The sequence below is a fragment of the Pantherophis guttatus genome, chromosome 5 (assembly GCF_059756535.1).
Source record: "Pantherophis guttatus breed Tessera chromosome 5, ASM5975653v1, whole genome shotgun sequence".
Taxonomy (NCBI): domain Eukaryota; kingdom Metazoa; phylum Chordata; class Lepidosauria; order Squamata; family Colubridae; genus Pantherophis; species Pantherophis guttatus.
In genome coordinates, this window is record NC_142067.1 from 10520568 (window position 1) to 10543197 (window position 22630).

Genomic DNA, 22630 nt, shown 5'->3' on the forward strand with positions numbered 1-22630 from the left:
ACAGAGCTCGGGAGGGCTGCACAGAGACACTGCAGATCGGTCCTTCACTGTTTCCAGGGAAGTCCCACGGGCCAGATCTAAGCACCCCACAGGCCGGCCCCAGCCCGCAGGCCATGAGTTTGACACCTCTACCCTAGAGTCAGACATGACGGACAGGGAAACTTTTATCTCTATCTTTTGCTCAAGACTTGACTTGACTTGCAAAGTTGAGTATTTCCACCTCACCCCATCCACCATCACTTCATTGTTCCTCCCTCATCCATCTGCCCAGGAACCTAGTAATCTGAGTAGCTCGGTGTGAGAAAGCACTACAATCCAGCCTGTCAGAAGTCATGTGCTAGGCAGAAGACGAGGTTCAAAAAAGTCTGTGTATAACTGGAGTAGAAAGTGGGGGAATGTTTCTTGGATGAAGCCCAGAGCATGTGATAATCAGATTACCGAAGTGTGCGTGCATGGGTCAAGAGGAGGAAGCGAATGAAGTAGCAGGAAGAAATATGCAAGAAGAATTTCTCAGCCAGTGAGACGGATAAAATCTTTGCTTGCCGGGAGTTAACCAGCCAGGCCACTTAGATTTTTGTGTGTCTCTCAAAAACAATGCCTCTTTTTTCCATAAGCATAATTTTGGGGATCCTTCCCCTTGGGTCCAGCCAGTTCCCTCGGGCGTGTGCTAACTCAGACAACTTGCTGAGGAAGGAATGTTGTCCAACGTGGCCCGGAGATGGTTCTCCTTGTGGAGAGCTTTCAGGCAGGGGTTCTTGTAGAGGGAGTCTCCTTTCGGTTGCTCCTCTCGGTCCTCAGTTCCCTTTCTCTGGAGTGGATGACCGAGAGGACTGGCCGGCGGTGTTTTACAACAGGACTTGCAGGTGCTCAGGCAACTTTATGGGATACAACTGTGGCGATTGCAAATTCAACTTTGGAGGACCCAACTGCACGGAAAGAAAACTGCAGGTCAGGAAAGACATCTTCAAGCTCAACGCCGGAGAAAGCTACCAGTTCCTTGCCTATCTCAATTTGGCGAAATATACCACCAGCCGGGATTTCGTCATTGCCGCCGGAACGTATGCCCAAATGAACAACGGCACCACCCCGATGTTCCGAGACACCAGCGTCTATGACCTTTTCGTCTGGATGCACTATTATGCGTCTCGAGACACGCTTCTCGGAGGCGCCAACGTCTGGAGGGATATTGACTTTGCTCACGAAGCTCCGGGTTTCCTTCCTTGGCATCGGCTGTTTTTGCTCCTGTGGGAACGTGAGATCCAGAAGCTTACTGGGAATGAAGATTTCACCATACCTTACTGGGACTGGAGAGATGCTGAAGGCTGCGACATCTGTACGGATGAGTACATGGGAGGCAGACATCCCAGTCAACCAAACCTATTGAACCCTGGGTCCTTCTTCTCCTCATGGCAAGTATGTACAGGCATGAGGTGGGGAGAAGGGAGAGGAATTTGGCTTCCACATACATACGCGCGCACACACACACACACACACACACACACACACACACACACACATCTATCTATCTAGCATCTATCTCTCTATCATCTCTCTTTCTCTCTATCTCTCTATCATCTCTCTATCTTCAATCTATCTTCTGTCTATCTCTCTATCAACTCTCATCTCTCTCTCATCTATCTATCTATCTTCTATCTCTCTCTCATCTCTCTCTCATCTATCTATCTATCTCATCTCTCTATCATCTATCTATCTATCATCTCTCTATCATCTCTCTCTCTTGCTCTATCTCTCTATCATCTCTCTATCTTCTATCTATCTCTCTATCTTCTGTCTATCTCTCTATCATCTATCATCTACAGTATCTATCTTCTCTCTATCTTTCTATCTTCCATCTATCTCTATCATCTATCATCTATCTGTCATCTATCTATCAATCATCTATCTTCTATCTCTCTCTATCATCTCTCTCTCTATATATATATATCTATCATCTATCTCTATCATCTCTCTATCTTCTATCTATCTTCTATCTATCTATCATCTCTATCATCTATCTATCTATCTTCTATCTATCTATCTATCTTCTATCTATCTATCTTCTATCTATCTCTCTATCATCTCTCTGTCATCTATCTATATCTATCATCTATCTATCTATCTATCTATCTATCTATCTATCTATCTATCTATCCATCTATCTATCATCTATCTATCTATCTATCTATCTATCTATCTCTATCATCTCTCTATCTTCTCTCTTTCTCTCTCTCTCTATCTTCTATCTATCTATCATCTCTCTCTCTTATCTATCTATCATCTATCTATCATCTCTCTATCTTCTATCTATCTCTCTATCATCTCTCTCTATATATATATCATCTATCTCTCATCTAACTACCTATCTATCTATCATCTCTCTACCTATCTCTATCATCTTTCTATCTTCTATCTCTCTATCTTCTATCTATCTCTCTATCATCTCTATCATCTATCTATCTATCTATCTATCTATCTATCTATCTATCTATCTATCTACCATCTCTCTATCTTCTCTCTCTCTCTATCATCTCTCTCTGTGTCTGTGTCTGTCTATCATCTATCATCTATCTATCTATTAAACTATCTATCATCTATCTATCTATCTGTCTGTCTGTCTGTCTATCATCTATAATTTATTATTATCCTTCTCATCTTTCCTATTACCTATTTCTTTAGCTTATGCAATAAATAAATTACAGGTAGTCCTCAACTTACAAGCCCAGCTGAGCCCAAAATTTCTCTTTCTAAGTGAGACATTTGTTAAGCGAGTTTTGCCCCATTTTACAACCTTTCTTGACTCACCTGTTATGTGGATCACTGCAGCTGTTAAGCTAGTAACCCGGTTGTTAAGTGAATTTGGCTTCCCTATTGACTTTGCTTGTTAGAAAGTCACAAAAGGTGAACACAGGACCCCGGGACACTGCCACCGTCATAAATATGAGTCAGTTGCCAAATGAATTTTGATCACGTGACCATGGGGGAGCTGCAACAGTTGTGTGAAGATTGGTGATAAATTGCTTTTTTCAGTGGTATTGAACTTTAATAATAATAATAATAATAATAATAATAATAATAATAATAATAATAATAATAATTTTATTTCTATACCACCCTTCTCCTGAAGGACTCAGGGTGGTGTACAGCCTATTAAAAACACAAAAAAAATATACAAACATCAATTAAAAAATAGTTAAAATTATTAAATAATTTCGGCCCAAATTAAAACCCAAAAATTTAAAACACCCAATTTAAAATCATTTACATTGATAGCCCGGCCTGGCGGAACAGCAGGGTCTTGAAGGCACAGTGAAACACACGGAGGTCAGAGATTTTGTGTATTTCCGGGGGCAGTTCATTCCACAGGGTAGGGGCTCCCACAGAGAAGGCCCTCCCCCTGGGTGTCACCAGCCGACATAACTTGGCCGATGGCACCCTGAGGAGCCCCTCTCTGTGGGAGCGGACTAGCCGGTGGGAGGCTACTGGTGGCAGAAGTCAGTCTCGAAGGTGGCCAGTAAACAAACTGTTGTAAGTCAAGGACTGCCTGTATTCAAGCAACATTAAAAATTGTTCCATAAGCTCCTGAGCTGATGTTTTCTCCTCAGTTGGAAAATATACATTGACTATTATTAGAGTACAGGGTCTTGATTGAATCTTTACTGACATGGCATAGTATTTAAATTTGGGGGTTATTATATTCCGGCCATGGTGGCTCAGTGGCTAAGAAAGGCTCATTGTCAATTGAAAGATCAGCAGTTCAGTGGTTCGAATCCCTAGTGCCACGTAATGGGGTGAGCTCCCGTTACTTGTCCCAGCTTCTGCCAACCTAGCAGTTCGAAAGCACGTAAAAAATGCAAGTAGAAAAATAGGGATCACCTTTAGTGGGAAGGTAACAGTGTTCCATGTGCCTTTGCTATTTAGTCATGCCGGCCACATGACCATGGAGATGTCTTCGGATAATGCTGGCTCTTCAGCTTTGAAATGGAAATGAGCACTGCTCCCTTGAGTCGGGAATGACTAGCACATATGTGAGAAGTAAACCTTTACCTTTACCTTTATATTCAGGCTCCTAATTAACAATATACCTATTCCACCTTTAGGTCTGCCTCTACCTTCCCCTGCTACAGCATTTAGATAGTAAGCTATATATCCATTTAATATCCCAGCTGTTGGAAGCTACATTTCTTGCAACAACTAACAGCTATTGCTTAACGCATTGTAAGCCGCCCTGAATCTCCGGAGAAGGGCGGCATATAAATCAAAATTAAAAAAATAATAAAAATAATGTCAAATGTAATTATGAAACTTAGGAGGGAAAGGAAGAATTTTGCATGATATATATGTAATCCAAGATTTACAATCATTCATTTAGCGACTGTTCAAAGTTGAAAAAAAAAGTGATTTAGGAGTATTTTTTACACTTATGTCCATTGCATTATTTCTGTGGTCATGTGATTAAAATTCAGACACTTGGCACTGGTTTGTATTTATGACTGTTGCAGTGTCCCGGAGTCATGTGATTCCACTTTTGTGACCTTTTGAGAAGCAAAAACAATGGGGAAGCCAGGTTCCCTTAACAACAGTGTTATTAACTTAACTTTTGTGGCCTGTTGGCCGCCAGCCCCTCCTGCAGCCAAATCAGTTGGGGAGACGGAGTGGGTCAACATCAAGACAACCTGGGAGCTCCGAGGGGGAAGAGGGAATGGAGCTGGCAGAGAGAGAGACAGAGGCGGAGCCTGGGCCATCCGTTAACCCTCAGATGGAGAGTCAACAGCCCCCAGGTCTGGAAGTGGCTGATTAGGAAGAGGAGGAACAGCTGGGTCCAGTGCCTGACATGCGGATGTGCAGAAGGCAGAGGAGAGGAGAGCAGTGGAAATCTGTGGGCTGATCCTTGGGATGGAAGAGCCACCGCTGCTAGTGAAGCCCTACCCTAGCTCTGGGGATAAAAGGCAGGGGACGGAGATGAATAGATGTGGCAGACAACTATTCATCTCCCTGCTGGATGGATTAGTTAACCTGTGGTGAGAGAGAAACTTTTTGCCAGGCCTGCTGACACCCCTAATAAAGGAATCTTTGAGTTAACTTCAGAGCAGGGGTGAAATGCTACTTGTTCGCTCCGGTTTGGGCAAACCGGTAGTGATAAAAACTACCAGTTCGGGCAAACCGGCAGTAAAAAAAAAGCTACCGGTTTCTCCTAATTTCCGATGATCAGCTGTGCCGCGCAGTTTAGCTTTGCTAGAAAACAGGAAATCCTGCTTTCTAGCAAAGCTAAATCGTGCACAACAGCTGATTCCCCCCTCACTGTCCTACTTACATTCCCAAGCCTCCTTTTGGCGCGTACTGCACATGTGTGCGTGCAGAGCGCACATTTTGTGTGCACTGCGCTTGTGCATGCAGTGCTCATTTGGTGCGCAGTGCCCATGCACAGCCAGCAAACCGGTTCAGATTTCACCACTGCTTCAGAGGGTTTGTTGTGTTTGGGGAGCTGGGTCAGAACAGTTTCAACTGCAGTGATTCCCTTAACAACTATGGCCTGAATGGCTGTAAATGCGGCAAAACCCATTTAACAATTGTCTCTCTTAGCAACAGAAATTTTGGGGTTCATTACAGTTCTAAGTCGACAACCACCTGTATGCAGGAGTTGAAAATCTATACAATTCACTAATGCAGAACATTCCTGATATGAAATTAGCAATGAGATTTATGGATTCTAGGACTGTCAAGCAAGTGAAAATGGCATCTGATAAGAAGTATGCTTTGGTTCAACCCCATACTGTCTCCAATTCTGGGCTCAATGCCTTAAAAAAGTTTCAGAGAAGTTGGAACTGTTGCAGTGAAGGACAAAAGTGGTGACCAGAGAACTAGAAACTCATCCCAGTTGCAGGAATTGGGTAAACCCAGTTTAATAAAAAGAAGGACTGGGGTGACATGATAGCAACGTTCCAATATCTGAGGGGCTGCCACAAAGAAGAGGGGGAAAACCTATTCTCCAAAGCACCAGAAAGCAAAGTAACAAGCAATGGGTGGAACCCTTATACTTTTTCGGAGTATAAGACACACTTTTTCCCCCCCTAAAAGAGGGTAAAAATTTGGGTGCATCTTATACACCAAATGTAGCCCTGCCCACCCGCCGGCCCTCACTCTTTGGCCTTTGCCTCCCACCAATTTGCCTCCTTGCAGCAAACAGCAAACAGCCCGTTTCATTTTCAGCTTCAGCACAGCCTCATTAGCACAAGCAGCTGATTGTCGATTGGATCGGCCTCCCGACCATCAGCTGTTTCAGGCTTCAGGGAATGCCATTGCCTATTGCTGCCTCCGCATGCCCCATTTTCGGCCGCTGCTGTTTGCTGCAAGGAGGCAAATTGCTAGGAGGCAGAGGCAGAGTTTTTTTCTTTGCTAATCAGGCTGTGTTGAAACTGAAACATGCTGTTTGCTGCAAGGAGGCAAATTGCTGGGAGGCAGATTTTTTTTTTCTTGTGCTAAGCAGACTGTGCTGAAAATGAAACTGAAACAGGCTGTTTGCTGTTTGCTGCAAGGAGGCAAATTGCTGGGAAGCAGAGGCAGATTTTTTTTTCTTTTTTTCCTCCCCAAAAAAGGTAGCTGCGTCTTATAGTCCAGAGCATCTTAAACTCCAAAAAATGCAGTACTTTTATGCTAGAAAGCTATGAAGATCTAGGCTTATCTTGCATATTGCTACGATCATAACGTGTGAAATGAAGATGACTTATGCCAGTCCTGTGTTGTGTATATTCTCACTGGCAATAGCTCCCTGAAGTCTCAAGCTCAGAAATATTGATGAGTCTTGCCATTTGAAATGCTTTTAGCTGACATCCCAAGGGATATTCTGTCTTCCAGCCATAGTGCTTATGATGACTTACAACCCATTGGAAATGCAGTGCACTATTTTGTTTTTTAAAAAGGGCGATCGGGATGCAAGCACCGTAGATCAAACAGCCAAAACACTGGAAATATTAACACTGCAGCAAAGTCAGTTTGACCAGTCAGTTTATCTTAAACCTCTCTAGGTCAGTGATGGCTAACCTTTTCCGGACCAAATGTCCAAAGCATGCATGTGTGCACACATGAACCCCCCAAATGCAATGTGCACACGGTCTCCATGCACGTGCCCTGCCCCAGTGGTGGGTTCCTCCCGGTTCGGGCCTGTTCGGCCGAGCCAGTAGCGGTGATGATATGACGTCACCGAACCAGTTCTCTTTGTTCGGGAGTTGGGCCCTCCCGCCCACCTCCACCCACCCCGTGTTATTCTTACCTTTTATTTGGCCACTCCCCCAATCTATGGCTGCCTCCCAAGTCCCAGCTGATCGGCTAGAAGGAAAAAAACTGTTTAAACTCTTGCCGCGGGGCTTCAAAGGGCCGCCCTACAGCTGATCAGTGTTAAAAGGCAGTGTGGTGGTAGACCGGTGCCTCCAAAAACACATGTGTAGACCGGTGCCTCCAAAAACCAATGAGTAGACTGGTGCCTCCAAAAACCAATGAGTAGACCGGTGCCTCCAAAAACCAATGAGTAGACCAGTGCCTCCAAAAACAAATGGGTAGACCGGTGCCTCCAAAAATAAATGGGTAGACCGGTGCCTCCAAAAACAAATGGGTAGACCGATGCCTCCAAAAACAAATGAGTAGACCGGTACAGCTCTGCAAGCAGTTAAAAGCCTGGTAGACCAGTACCTCTGCTAAATCCTAAAGAATTGTCACATGACCATCAAGCCACACCCACAAAATAAGCCACGCCACAGAACCGATAGTAAAAAATTTTAGAACTCACCCCTGCCCTGCCCCCCATGCATGTGTGCATGGCCCCCAGATTTGCCCCCCTGTGCATGTGCACGTGGCCTCCCACATGCGCCCTGCCACAGCACACATGTACATGCAGTCCCCAACATGTGCCATGGCCCCCACGCATGCACGACAGAGACCCGAAAACCAGCTGGCCGGTGGGAGGCGTGAACACGTGTGCAGCAGAGCTGAACTGGGGTGACGGCTCACATGCCCACAGAGAGGGTGCTGCATGTCATCTCTGACACATGTTGCATAGGTTCGCCATCACGGCTCTAGGTCATCTGGGATCTCTGAAAACGGTAGAGTTCCATAAGTGCTTTTTTTCCAAGAGGTAGCTGGGTTTTCTTTGTGTTTCCTCAATGTTTCGCTTCTCCTCCAAGGAGCTTCTTAAATTCAGAAGACTGGCAGAACCCATCCACGAACATCAACTGGCCGTCAGAAGGCATGACGGAAATTCTTTAATTTCACAAGTTGGGAAAATGGGACCATGCTAAACCAAGCCAAGTCCAAAAATGGTTAAAAGGGAATTTCTAGAAGCCTGGCACTCTGACAAACCAGACATCAATAGACACATAGGACATTAACAACTTCTATAGACTATGCAAAAGAGACAATCATCCAGCCAGAAAAGGAACAAAAAGTCCCAACCACCACTCCACTCGCATTCAACACCCAGATGAGCCTGGATTAATTCCAAGATTAACATCAGACCAGCAATCAAGTAAACAATACCCCAATCAAGAAACTGCCAAAGAAGCCAACAGCCCAACCAAAGAATTTCTAAGACTGCCCCCATCCACCCAGACAGGCAAGTCACCAGAATATAAACAGACAGCAAACGGCCCTCCGTACTAAGATGGATGACGTTACCCAGTTACGGTTTATTTTTATTTATTTATTTTATTTTATCATATTTGTATACCGCCCTACTCCCGGAGGACTCAGGGCGGTGAACAGCCAAGATAAAAATACAAAGAACATACAAAAGTTAAAAACTATTAAAAATAGATTAAATAATGTGGGCTCAAATGACACATTAAGCTCAGAAGCTACCAAGGATCCCAAAGCAAAAAAAAAATGTCTAATGGCTTCTTTAAGTTCTCATAAACACCTGCTTAGATCATTAGTGATAATATCAATAAAGGAAAATATATGTGGCTCTGGGTTGAAATGAAGGGGTCCTTGGTGTTCTCTGAACTTGGCTGTTCATAGCCACCCTGAGTCTTCGGAAAGGGGCGGCATATAAATTAAATTAAATTAAAATAAATTAAATTAAATTAAATTAAATTAAATTAAATTAAATTAAATTAAATTAAATTAAATTAAATTAAATTAAATTAAATTAAATTAAATTAAATTAAATTAAATTAAATTAAATTAAATTAAATTAAATTAATTGTTTTCTTGCAGACATTTCATGACCCAACTAGGTAACATCATCAGCGCTGGTAGGGAGTGGAATTTGATCTCAGTTTATATTCTAGTGCAGGGGTCCCCAAACTTGGCAGCTTTAAGACTTGTGGACTTCGACTCCCAGAGTTGAAGTCCACAACTCTTAAAGCTGCCAAGTTTGAAGATCTCTGTTGTAGTGGCTTGCCCTGTCAGTGTACCTGTCAAACACTGCCCCCCCACACCAGCAATCAGTACCCAGGTGAGCAGAGATTAACACCAAGATTAACACCAGACCAACAATCGAGAAATAAGCCATACCCCAATCACGCAACAGCTAAACAGCCTAACAGTAAACAGCCCAACCAAAGAACCTGTAAGATCACTTCTACCAACACTGACAGGGCAAGCCACTAGGACCGTGATGGCGAACCTATGGCACGCGTGCTGGAGTGGCACTCAGTGCCCTCTCTGTGGGCACATGAGCCGTCGCCCCAGTTCAAGTTCTGCCACGCATGCGCGCGTGCCTCCCACCAGCCAGCTGGTCTTCGGGTCTCTGCCACGCATGTGCGGGGGCAGGGCGTGTGCAGGGGGTGCACACATGTGGGGGGACAGGGGGCAGGTGCGGGGGCCACAAGTGCATTGCATTTTGGGGGTTCGGGCGCGCTTTGGGCACTCAGTCTAGAAAAGGTTAGCCATCACTGCACAAGGATATAAACTGAGAGCAAAGCCCACTCCTTACTAGCACTGATGATGTTACCTAGTCAGGTGATGAAACGTCTGCAAGAAAACAAGCAAGTTCAGAGAGCCCCAAGGACCCCTTCAGTTAAACTGAAGGAGCCTGAGTGGCGTAGGAGGCTAATGCCTCCTACTAAGGCAGCATTAAACATCCAGCTGCCTGCAATTACTGCTGGTTCGAATCTCTCCAAGGCTCAAGGTCGACTCAGCCTTCCATCCTTTCTAAGGTGGGTAAAATGAGGACCCAGTTTGTGGGGGCAATAAGCTGACTTTGTATAAAATATACAAAAGTATGAAGGCTATTGCTTAGCGCATTGTAAGCCGCCCTGAGTCTCCGGAGAAGGGCGGCATATAAAAATAAATAATAATAATAAAAAAAATTAAAAAAAACCCTGAGCTACAAATATTCTCCTTTATCGGTGCCTCCTTCATCTCCTGTCAAAGCTGGTCATATTATGCCCCAAAATAATTTGCACACTCTCTCACCTTGGAACAACTCAACATTCAGACAGAATTCTGTTATGACCTAGGCTTCCTGAGACATTAAAACACACGAGTAATCCCAAAAACCTCTTTTATTGCAACAACTGTGAATTACGTTCATTCACAGCTGAGTCCCAATTAGTTGCAAAAAGTCCTTTGGGAGAAGTCCTTTGGGATAATCACCAACCTTTATCTCCCTTGACATGCTGCCAAAGAGCTACTTGGCAAAGCCACATGGAGTCCAGAATCAAAAAGAGATGCCGACTGGGAACAGAATTAACAACGTTGCTTTCCTGCAAAGGGCCCACGTGCCTTCGCTCCTCTTTTAAGTCTTACGGGAGGAGCCAATCATCTCGGGCCTTACTCCCGAGTCGTCCCTTTTGTTTTAACTGTTCGTGCCTTCTGGCAGTTCTGCGCATGCGCACACTGGTAACAGGTTTCTCCTGTTCCTCTGCCTCTCTGCTGTCTGACTCTGGAGGCTCCGGAGTCTGTGCATCACTCCCAGATGGCCCTGATCCCATCTCTGCCTCTGATGCAGAGCCCTCGTCCGAACCTTTCCCAGACTCCAGCCTGGGAAAAGTTCGGACCCGAACATAGCCCATGTTCCTCCTCAGCCTCCTCACTGTCCGACTCCGCTGCCAGGTCCACAGGCTGCTGGCGGACCACAACAACTTCTTGGAATCACCAGAGGCTCATTTTTGGTGTCAAAACAACCCCAGTTTCACTGCACGGCATGCTGGAACTCTGTCAGGCATAGCCCAAAACCCAGAAATGAAGAAGAATAAAAAGAGAGAATGGAGGGTTATTTTTTCAGGGCGTCACATTGGCAAGTGCATAAAAAGTATTGTTTTTTTTAAAAAAAAGCTCGTTCTTTTGCAAGGGCAGAGGCAAAGTGTGAGGATTTCACAGGGGCAACCCTAAGTCACCCGTCAAAATAAAACTCGAGAGAAAGTCAGAAAACCCTCAAGAGTCAGGGAGAGAAGAGGGGAAAGGGAAATCTGTGAAGTTTCTATTTCTAACTCAGATATCCTTTATTCTAAAGAAAAGAGGCCATACTTTATTCTCGGGAGGCTGTTGCCATGGAAACTGCAATAACTGTGAACGCTTGGGTGAAATACTGACTTCGCTTCCCCCAACCCACCCAAACCTTTAAAAGTCTTCCTCAGCCAACTGTAGTTAGTCCTTCGCTAAACAAATTTGCAAGCCACATTTTCCACACGTTCAGCAGGCTTAAAAGGTAGCCGCTCTTGACATCAAAGCTATAAAAAAAGCCATTTACTCAATCCTCACCACCACCACCGTTCCATTTTCCCTCAAGGTAAATGTTGATTGTAATGCGCTCCAGTGACAGGTGAGTTTTCCAGTTAGGACTTGGGGGGTGGGGAGGAAGGGTCTGCTTGAAGGATTTCAGAGTCTAAAGGGTGTATATAAAAATAGAGAAATCTCAAAACTACTACCCCAGACTGTGAAATTTCAATCTCTGAAATTTGCAGGCAAAATGAGGAATTGCAGTGAGAAGATTTTCTGCTGATTTTTTATTTTATTTTTTTTTGGACACGGGAAAAAAAAGAGAAAGAGCAATAAAATTTGGGCAAAGAGAACACTTATTCAGCTTTTTTAATATAAATTTATATATATATATATATATATATATATATATATATATATATATATATATATATATATATATATATATATATATATATATATATATAAACATACATAATACATGCATATATATATATATGGTAAAGGTTCCCCTTGCACATATGTGCTAGTCGTTCCCGACTCTAGGGAACGACTATATATCTATCTATATATCTAAGGGATGTAGTGGCTCAGTGGCTAAGATGCTGAGCTTGTAAATCGAAAGGTCGGCAGTTCAGCGGTTTCAATCCTAGTGCCACGTAAGGGGGTGAGCTCCCGTTACTTGTCCCAGCTTCTGCCAACCTAGCAGTTCGAAAGCACGTAAAAAATGCAAGTAGAAAAATAGGGACCACCTTTGGTGGGAACGTAACAGTGTTCCGTGCGCCTTTGGCATTTAGTTATGCCGGCCACAAGACCACGGAGATGTCTTTGGACAGTGCTGGCTCTTGGGCTTTGAAACGAAAATGAGCACTGCCCCCTAGAGTCAGATTAACAGAGTTAGAAGGGACCTTATAGGTCCAACCTCCCACTCAGGCAGGAGACCCTGTTGAGTTGGGAAGGACTAGCACATATGTGCAAGAGGAACCTTTACCTTTACCTTTAACCCTTCTTTTACCTGGCATTATCCTTCTAGAAATATTTTTGTCCTAAAGTGTCATATTATTTTTTAAATTAGATTTATATGCCGCCCTTCTCCGGAGACTCAGGGCGGCTTACAATGCGTTAAGCAATAGCCTTCATACTTTTGTATATTTTATACAAAGTCAGCTTATTGCCCCCACAAACTGGGTTCTCAATTTACCTACCTTAGAAAGGATGGAAGGCTGAGTCAACCTTGAGCCTGGGGAGATTCGAACTTGCAATAATTGCAGACAGCTGAATGTTAATGGTATGGCTTGGTATGGTATCACTAGGGTTGAGAAAAATAATTACTTCACTTTTCTTTAATATGTGCAAAATTACAAAGGGTGCTAAATATTAAAAGCAAATATGCGTTCTGAGTAACCTGCCTTTGTATAGTTAAAATTACACATCTATGAACCAGAGAGCGATACCAATAGGCTCAAGAGAATTGGGTTTGATTAGTTTTGATTTATTAACTGATAGTTTACATCACTTAATAAATCAAAATTAATTGTGTCGGGATGCTTCATATACTCAAATTGCTGAGATTCAAATGTTGTTGTGTTGGTTTGAAAGGTAATCCCTAAATTGCAAATCCTGACTTGCAAGAGATAGCATGAGCATGTTTAATTAAACCTTGATTTTGGCATACTGGCTAAAATGTGTTGAGATTGACAGTATTGCCCTTAACATTATCAGGGAATTCATTCATTCATTCATTCATTCATTCATTCATTCATTCATTCATTCATTCATTCATTTATTTATTTATTTATTTATTTATTTATTTATTTATTTATTTATTTATTGGTTCGATTTATATGCCGTCCTTCTCCAGAGACTCAGGGCGGCATACAATGCATTAAGCAATAGCCTTCATACTTTTGTATATACCTGCTTAGTAGGGCTTTCGGCCCCCCCAAGTGGTGTTCTTTTTTTTATACAAAGTCAGCTTATTGCCCCCACAATCCGGGTCCTCATTTTACCTACCTCGAAAGGATGGAAGGCTGAGTCAACCTTGAGCTTAGTGAGATTCGTACTTGCAGTAATTGCAGGCAGCTAGTGCTACTTAACAGCACTTTAGTCTGCTGCGCCACCACGGCTCTTTTTTATTTCTTTTCAAATGAATCTCTTCAAATGGCATTGATATGACTAAGGCTGGCATCTTTTCTATATTGCTAAACAAAACACTTAAAAAATTGTAAAAACCTGAACTGATGAAAACCATAATGACGATAGAATTCAAAATCTATGGGTCCCAATAAAGGAGAATATTTGTAGTTTAGGTTTGAAATGAAGGGTCCTTTGTGATCTCTGAGCTTAGTTATTTTCTTGCAGACGTTCCATTACCCAACTAAGTAACATCATCAGTGCTACTGTGCAAAATTTAGAGAGCACTAGGGATCCCTCATCTATCACCATCTAGTGGTGATCAGGCCATATGAAAAATTATGATTACAATCTAAGGTGTGAATGATGAAAGTTATAAATTAATAAATTTATTAGAATAAATAAATCAAATTCTGTTATTAGATTAATGTAAAAATAATCCTTGTTGTTAGAGGATTGTTGTAGAGAAGTATTGATTGTGGACATGAAGACAGATGTATACTTATATGCAGGTCTGAAGTCCTGAATAATTTGTGAGAAATATTAGATTAGATCAGTGGTGAGTTTCTCCCGGTTCAGACCGTTTCGCAAGTACCGGTAGTAAAACTAGCAGGAGGCTCCACCCACCGCCCTTGATGTGGTCATCGGTGATCTGCGCATGTGCAGAAGGAAGGCGCGTGCATGGGCAAAGCACGCAATCGTGCACGCAATCCCATTGCAAACCGGTAGTAAAGGTAAGTAGAACTCACCCCTGGATTAGATGGTACAATGAAGAGAACGTATCTGAAAATTAATGTACCCATCAAGGGAGTTATCATGGACCAGAAAAATTGTAGTGAGGGAATTAAAGTCATACATAAAGGGAAATAATCTGAAACAAGTAGATGAATTTGTGTAAATTGATAAAAAGTTTATCGAAGATGGGAAAATTGTGTTAGAAATTTTAAGACACGCAAATACCGGTAGATAAATAGTGAATAATATGTAATCTGTTGTGAGGACTGAATGGTGTTCAAAGTCATCTCAATGGCTCTGTAGTTTCTAGGAATGAGGGCTGGGTAAGTGAGGAGAAATATAAAAAGAAGTTGAAGGCAATGGTTGATAATGAGGATGATAACAATGATTGAGGATGAGGATGGACGATGATGATGATGATGATATGATGGCTGGTTGCATTATCACTCAGATTATCACTGAGATAGCGATATGTTGTTGTTCAATAATATTAAACGTATCATTTTTGGATATACAGGTAGTCCTCAATTTATGGTCACAATTGAGCCCAAAATTTCTGTTGCTAAGAGAGACATACATCTTATTATGTAGGAATGTAGGAATGGATTTCCAGAGAAAAAAATTCCAGACTACAGGAACCATTAGCACTACTCAGATGACCTGAGGACACAGATAGCAATAGCAATAACACTTAGACTTACAGTATATACCACTTCACAGTGCTTTACTGCCCTCTCTAAGCAGTTTACAGAGTCAGCATATTGCTCCCCTGACAATCTGGGTCCTCATTTTACCAGCCTCAGAAGGATGGAAGGCTGAGTCAACCTTGAGCCAGTCAGGATCAAACACTTCCTTCCTTCCTTCCTTCCTTCCTTCCTTCCTTCCTTCCTTCCTTCCTTCCTTCCTTCCTTCCTTCCTTCCTTCCTTCCTTCCTTCCCTCCTCCCTCCCTCCCTCCCAATAGCACTCAGACTTATATACTGCTTCACAGTGCTTTACAGTCCTCTCTAAGCGGTTTACAGAGTCAGCCTATTGCCACCAACAATTTGGCTCCTCATTTTACCCACCTCGGAAGGATGGAAGGCTGAGTCAACCTTGAGCCTTGCAGGCAGCCAGCAGTCAGCAGAAGTAGCCTGCAGTACTGCACTCCAACCACTATGCCATCATGGCTCATAAACCTCAATGGCTCTCTAAAAGGATGCAAATGACCAGCTGTCTGCAAGGAATATAAATCCTTCCATTCCCCACCATCCTGTCAGAGCTGAAGAAGCTTCTTAGATGAGAAGCAAAACGTCTTCAAAAGAAAAAGCAAGAAAATCCAGTTGCCTCCTAAAAAAAGCACCTTTGGGACAACTCACATAAACAGCTGACCCTGTACTAGCATTGGGAAGGTGCTACTGGACTCTTTCTGTTTTTCATTGTAGAGTTTTTTATGCACAAACCCACAAGCACACACCTCCATGCCCCTGGAAAATAGCAATTCATCTTGACAATTCGTCTTGACCGAGTGGATCTTACTTCCTTAATATATAAAGTTTCAGAGGCATAAAAATGTGGTGGGGGAAAAAAAGCAGGGATTTTGGGCAAGGAGGCTTTCTTAGCTTTGTGAGAGTATTTCATTTGAGATTTATTTATTTATTTATTTATTTATTTATTTATTTATTTATTTATTTATTTATAGATTTGATTTGATTTGATTTGTATACCGCCCTTCTCCAACAGGACTCTGGGCGGTGAACAGCCAAGATAAAACAGAGCATACAAAATTTAAAAAACAGTTTAAAAGGTAATTAAATAATTTCAGCCCAGAATTTAAAACAACCCAATTAAGACCAATTTCAAATTAAAACCGAAATGGATGGGATCAAGCCAGCCCAGCTAGGTGAAATAAATGAGTTTTCAGGGCCCGACGAAAAGTCCGGAGGTCTGGTATCATGCGTATCACTAGGGGAAGGTCATTCCAGAGGGCGGGTGCCGCCACAGAGAAGGCTCTCCCCCTGGGGGTCACCAGCTGACATTGTCTGGCGGACGGCACCCTGAGGAGGCCCTCTCTGTGCGAGCGTACTGGCCGGTGGGAGGCTATTTGCGGCAGAAGGCGGTCTCGTAGATACCCCGGCCCTAAGCCATGGAGCGCTTTAAAGGTGGTCACCAACACCTTGAAGCGCACCTGGAAGACCACGGGGAGCCAGTGCAGCTCGCACAGGAGAGGTGTTACATGGGAGCGCCCCGTCGCTCCCATAATCCCCCATGCGGCCGCATTCTGGACCAGCTGGAGCCTCCGGATGCACCCCAAGGGGAGCCTCATGTAGAGAGCATTGCAGTAGTCCAGGCAGGAAGTGACGAGTGCTTGAGTGACGTGCGTAGGGAGTCCCGATCCAGAAAGGGACGCAACTGGTGTATCAGGCGGACCTGATAAAAAGCCCCCCTGGCCACGGCCATCATATGCTCTTCTAAAGACAGCCGTGCATCCAGGAGGATGCCCAAGTTGCGAGCCCTCTCCGTGGGGGCCAATGATTCGCCCCCAATAACCAGTGATGGCATCAGCTGGCTATATCGGGACGCCGGAAGCCACAGCCACTCAGTCTTGGAAGGGTTGAGTCGGAGCCTGTTTCTCCCCATCCAGGCCTGCACGGCCTCCACGACATCACTTCAAGGGCATCGTTGGGGTGGCCTGGGGTGGAGATTGCACCACTTCCTTGTCTAAACTCACTTATGCACTTCATTTTCACGAAGTGGCTGTGCCGAATAAATCTATCCGAAAATCATTATTCAATGCGATCTCCCGAAAATTCACTATTCAAGAGCAGCAGCTTTCTCTAATTAGGATGAATCGAAATGCTGAACATTAAACGATGATTGACTTTTGGAACTGTAGCTCACGGTATAAACTTGTAGCCTGACAATCAGTGCTGTGTGGGATATGTTTGGTATTCTGTACTTTTGAAATCTTTATTGATAAGTATGAAAACACACTAATAGAAAGGTTAGAAACGAAAGGGAGGTGGGTGTTCCTTTGGAATGTTGAAATGTGCCAGGAAAAAGTACCGTTGTCATAACAACATGAAGCAAAGGCCAGATTTTGACTTACTTCTTTGCAATAATTCTGACAGTGATGGTAGAATTCTTCTTTATTGACACAGTGCATAAAGGACAGGAGAGAATGAGAAAACAAACAAGCACGCATATTGAAACCAGGGGTGGGTTCTATTTTTTTTTACTACCGGTTCTGTGGGCGTGGCTTATTTTGTGGGCGTGGCTTGATGGTCATGTGACAATTATTTAGGACTTAGCAGTTTCTCCAGAACTGGTAGTAAAAAATGCTTTAAAAAGGTAAAAAAAAAAGTTCCGACGATCACAGCTGTGGCACGCAATCATCATAATCTTTTTAAAAACATTTTTAAAGCATTTTTTATTTTAAAAATGCTTTTAAAAGTAAAGAAAAGAAAAGTTCCGATGATAGCGCGTCAGTCAGCTGATCTTCAGAACTTTTTTTTTTACCTTTTTTTACTACCGATTCGGGCGAACCGGCCTGAACCGGTAGCATTTCACCCCTGATTCAAAGTTACAATGGCACCACAGGACCCACAGGACTTACACTTATGACCATTGCAGCATCCCCACAGGCACATGATCAACATTTGTGCACTTGGCAACTTACCATTTATGAAGGTTGCGGCATCCTATGGTCAGGTGATTGCTATGTGTGACCTTCCCAGCTGGCTTCCAACAAACAAAGTCAACGGGAGAATCTGGATTTCCTTAACCACCATGGCAAAACAGATGGTAAAATCAGGTGTGGCTCACTTAACAACCACTTTGCTTACTGTGTTTCCCTGAAAATAAGACCCTGTCTTATATTTTTTTGAACCCTGAAATAAGCGCTTGGCCTTATTGCCATGCGCTCAAAAGCCCGATTGGGCTTATTATCAGGGGATGTCTTATTTTGGAAGAAACAGGGCAGCAATAAAAATGCTGGTCCCAATTGTGGTCATAAGTCAAGGTCTACCTGTATGTGACTAAGTCAGAAGGATTAAAACACCACCTCTTGATTTGCTCCAAGGTAGAAATGAAACACAACAGTTGGACCTCCCGACCTCCATTTTTACTGGCAGAGGGTTGCAGGAGGACATGGCAGCCGAAAATGGAGCTGTTTCCAGGGTGGCCCTGCGGGCCAGATCTAAGTATTCCTCTGGGCCAGATTTGGCTCCTGGGCCTTGAGTTTGACACCCCTGCTCTAGATACATTGACAATGGAACACCCTTTTGGCTTTTATCCCTGCTCATCGTAAATAGCAACGCTACTGTGCTCGAATACGTTCCTTATATGTTTAAAAACTGAATAGGCCGTATCCATTTTAGAGAAAGAAAATATTTTTTTTAAAAAAAAGTTTTCTATTTTTATTTTTCATCAACATGTTTAAATGTGCAGTGTTTTATCCATCCTTATACATTGTTCGTTCATCTTCTTCTTTAACTTCCATTAGGTAATTAATTAATTATTTGTTCGGGTCTGCTCTTTTTTCCTTCCCTTCTTTCTCCTCCTTTCTTTCTTCTTTCCTCATTCCTCCTCTCCTCTCCTTTCCTACTTCCTTTCCTCTTTCCCCTCTCCTCTCTTCTTCCTCCCCTTCTTAGCCTCTCTCCTGCTCTTCTTTCCCCTTCCTTCTTCCTTTCCTTTTCCCATTCTTCTTTTCTCTTCTTCTCACCTCCCAACTCCCCTACTTTCCCCGCTCTACTCCTCCCCTCTTTTCCATTCCTTTCTTGTTTCCTTTTTTAATTCAATCTGAGATGGTATTCGAGCAGACCCGATTTCTATTTACATATGTCTTCATTTCCAATTTCATTTTTTTACTTTACTATTATTCCTCTAGTATTCCTGTACATTTTTTAATCAATCCATGTATCATCTGGGTACAACATTTGTGCTATCAAATGTTTGAAACAAATAGAGACACCACGTAGCCTACCCATCAAAAGAAGTCATATATCTTACGCATTGAAAAACGTAGAGGTTTTAGCTTTAGATAAAGAGATATTTGTTTAGCTAAAAATAAGAAGGCATCTGCTTTCAGGCTGAGATAAGGAAAGCTTTGTGTCTAATAAGCTAGTACATTCTATTCTCTTGATAATGATTGGCTAAATTTCTAAACTTCAGAGCCCTAGAGAAAAGGCAAATACAGAGAACGTGTCTAGTTTGATGAAAAGAAGGACTAGGGGAGACATGACAGCAGTGTTCCAATATCTCAGGGGCTGCTCCAAAGAAGAGGGAGTCAAGCTATTCTCCAAAGCCCCTGAGAGCAGGACAAGAAGCATTGGGTGGAACCTAGTCAAGGAGAGAAGCGCTCCACTCTCATACGCCATCTTCCACACATGCACAAGGCCTTCTGCACATGCGCAGAGCCTCAAAAATGTGGAAAAATGGAGCGTCATGATGTCCACATCGGTGGGCGGGGCATCCCGCCGTCGCCCCTACTGGTTCATCCGAACCGGATAGAACCAACTGAATATCATCACTGCTTAACATCTGTCTTGTTTAGCAATATAAATAATGGACAAAGTTGTGGTTGTGTAAGTTGATGTATAATTCCAGCAAGAATAATGCTGGCTTCAGTTGAATATTGATTTTTTAAAATTCTTTGTATCATTATGTATATTTGAACCTAGATATTTCTGGCTTTTTTACAAATCCACCAAGCATGTTAAATGATCTTTCTACATACTGATGTGTGTACACCATGACACACACATTACATTGTGTATACATTATACAACATTATATTGATTGCAAAGATGGAGGCATTCTATTTAGTTAATAAAAAGTAAACCAGTTGTTGATTGTATCTCACAAATGGTTTGTTTGTTTGTTTGTTTTGCAAAATTACAACTTAAACTGGAGAAAATAAGCCAAATCTTCAAGCCAACAAGATACAATCTCAGCAATTTCCATATTTTATTATTTATTTATTTATTTATTTATTTATTTATTTATTTATTTATTTATTTATTTATTTTGTCGAGTACATATTAGATAATATATATAAGTATAAGCATGAATTGAACACATAAAATGAATACAATTAAAGGGAACATTAGGACAGGGACGGTAGGCACGCTGGTGCACTTATGCACGCCCCTTACAGACCTCTTAGGAATGGGGGTGAGGTCAACATGATTTAATTTGATTTTATCTGGTTTTTTAAATTTTTTGTATCTATGTTATTTTATTGTTTGGCTGTTCACCGCCCTGAGTCCTTCGGGAGTAGGGCGGTATACAAATCAAATAAAACATAAAACATAAACATAAACAGTAGACAGTCTTAGGTTAAAATTTTGGGGGTTTTGGGATGAGACCACAGAGTCTGGTAGTGCATTCCAGGCATTGACCACTCTGTTGCTGAAGTCGTATTTTCTGCAGTCGAGTTTGGAGCAGTTCACTTTAAGTTTGTATCTATTGTGTGCTTGTGTATTGTTGTGGTTGAACCTGAAGTAGTCATTGACAGATAGGACATTGTAGCAGATGATTTTATGAGCTATGCTTAGGTCATAATGAAGGCGGCGTAGTTCTAAATTTTCTAAACCCAGAATTTCAAGTCTGGTGGCATAGGGTATTTTGTTACGAGCAGAGGAGTGGAGGACTCTTCTTGTGAAATATCTCTGGACTCGATCAATTGTATTAATGTCCGATATGCAGTGCAAGTTCCAGAGATGAGCTGTATTCGAGAATTGGTCTAGCAAATGTTTTGTATGCTCTGGTTAGTAGTGTAATATTATTGGAGAAGAAGCTACACAAGATTAGGTATATAATTATAATATATAATTATATGCTGAATGAAAAAAGGAAGGAATGGATTATACTTGATAAATGGAAAATCTGATGAACTCTGGAGGGAAATGCATAGCATCATAAGGAAGCAAAAAATAAAAATGTCCTCAAATAGACAAAGTAGAACGTGCTGATACATTGAAATCAGGAGGAAAAAAGAGAAGAGAAAGGGAAAGCGGGAAAAAAACGTCCACCTAAACACAGAGTGCCAGGAAAGTGTAAGAAAAGACAAAAGCTTTATATTTATAATGCAAGCAACCCAAACAGGAAAGGCAGGAGATTTAAGAAAAGAATTTTCTTAATCTTAAGAAAATATCAAGGGAACTTTTATGTAAAGATAAGTACAATAAAGGACAAAAAAAAGAGCAAAGAATTATTGGTGAAAGAAGTTATAAAGATGGGATAGTGAGAATATACAGAAGAATGGGGAAAAATCTGAAATTGCAGGTAAGTATGCAGATTTGATCCCTCTAGAACTAAGCATTCTGGTATGTAGAATGAAAATTCAAGCAGAGATTTTATCAATGGATAGCAAGTGAGTATAGATAATAAACAGAATAAAGACAAGAACTTTGAGATGAATATGTTGTAGTATATTAAAATTAAATGAAAGAAGGAAAGATAAATATATATTTTAAGAAATAATGGTAAACTTTGAAGATGATAGCACAAATGTTATACCCAGATGATACATGGATTGATTAAAAAATGTACAGGAATACTAGAGGAATAATAGTAAAGTAAAAAATGAAATTGGAAATGAAGACATATGTAAATAGAAATCGGGTTTGCTCAAATACCATCTCAGATTGAATTAAAAAAGGAAACAACAAAGGAATGGAAAAGAGGGGAGGAATAGAGAGGGCAAAGTAAGGGAGTTGGGAGGTGAGAAGAAGAGAAAAGAAGAATGGGAAAAGGAGAGGAAGAAGGAAGGGGAAAGAAGAGCAGGAGAGAGGGTAAGAAGGGGAGGAAGAAGAGAGGAGAGGGGAAAGAGGAAAGGAAGTAGGAAAGGAAAGGAGAGGAGGAATGAGGAAAGAAGAAAGAAAGGAGGAGAAAGAATGGTAGGGGAAAAGAAAAGGTTGTAGTAAAACAAAAGAAGGAAATGGTAAAAGAGCAGACCCGAACAAACAAATAATTAATTAATTACCTAATGGAAGTTTAAAAAGAAGATGAACGAATAATGTATAAGGATGGATAAAAGACTGCACATTTAAACATGTTGATGAAAAATAAAAATAAAAAACTTTTTTCAAAAAAAAAAGAAAAGAAAATTCAAGCAGAGATGTTTGCTGC

General features: G+C 42.0%; 1 protein-coding gene across 1 annotated transcript in view; it reads left to right on the top strand.

Moving 5' to 3' along the window:
* The first annotated feature begins 238 nt into the window (after positions 1–238).
* Positions 239–22630, top strand: part of TYR (tyrosinase) — a 72269-nt gene continuing 49877 nt past the window's right edge. The window contains exon 1 of the mRNA XM_087894581.1: positions 239–1413. Within this exon, the coding sequence (XP_087750707.1) occupies positions 595–1413 (819 nt within the window). The 5' untranslated portion in view covers positions 239–594. The remainder of the gene's footprint in view (positions 1414–22630) is intronic.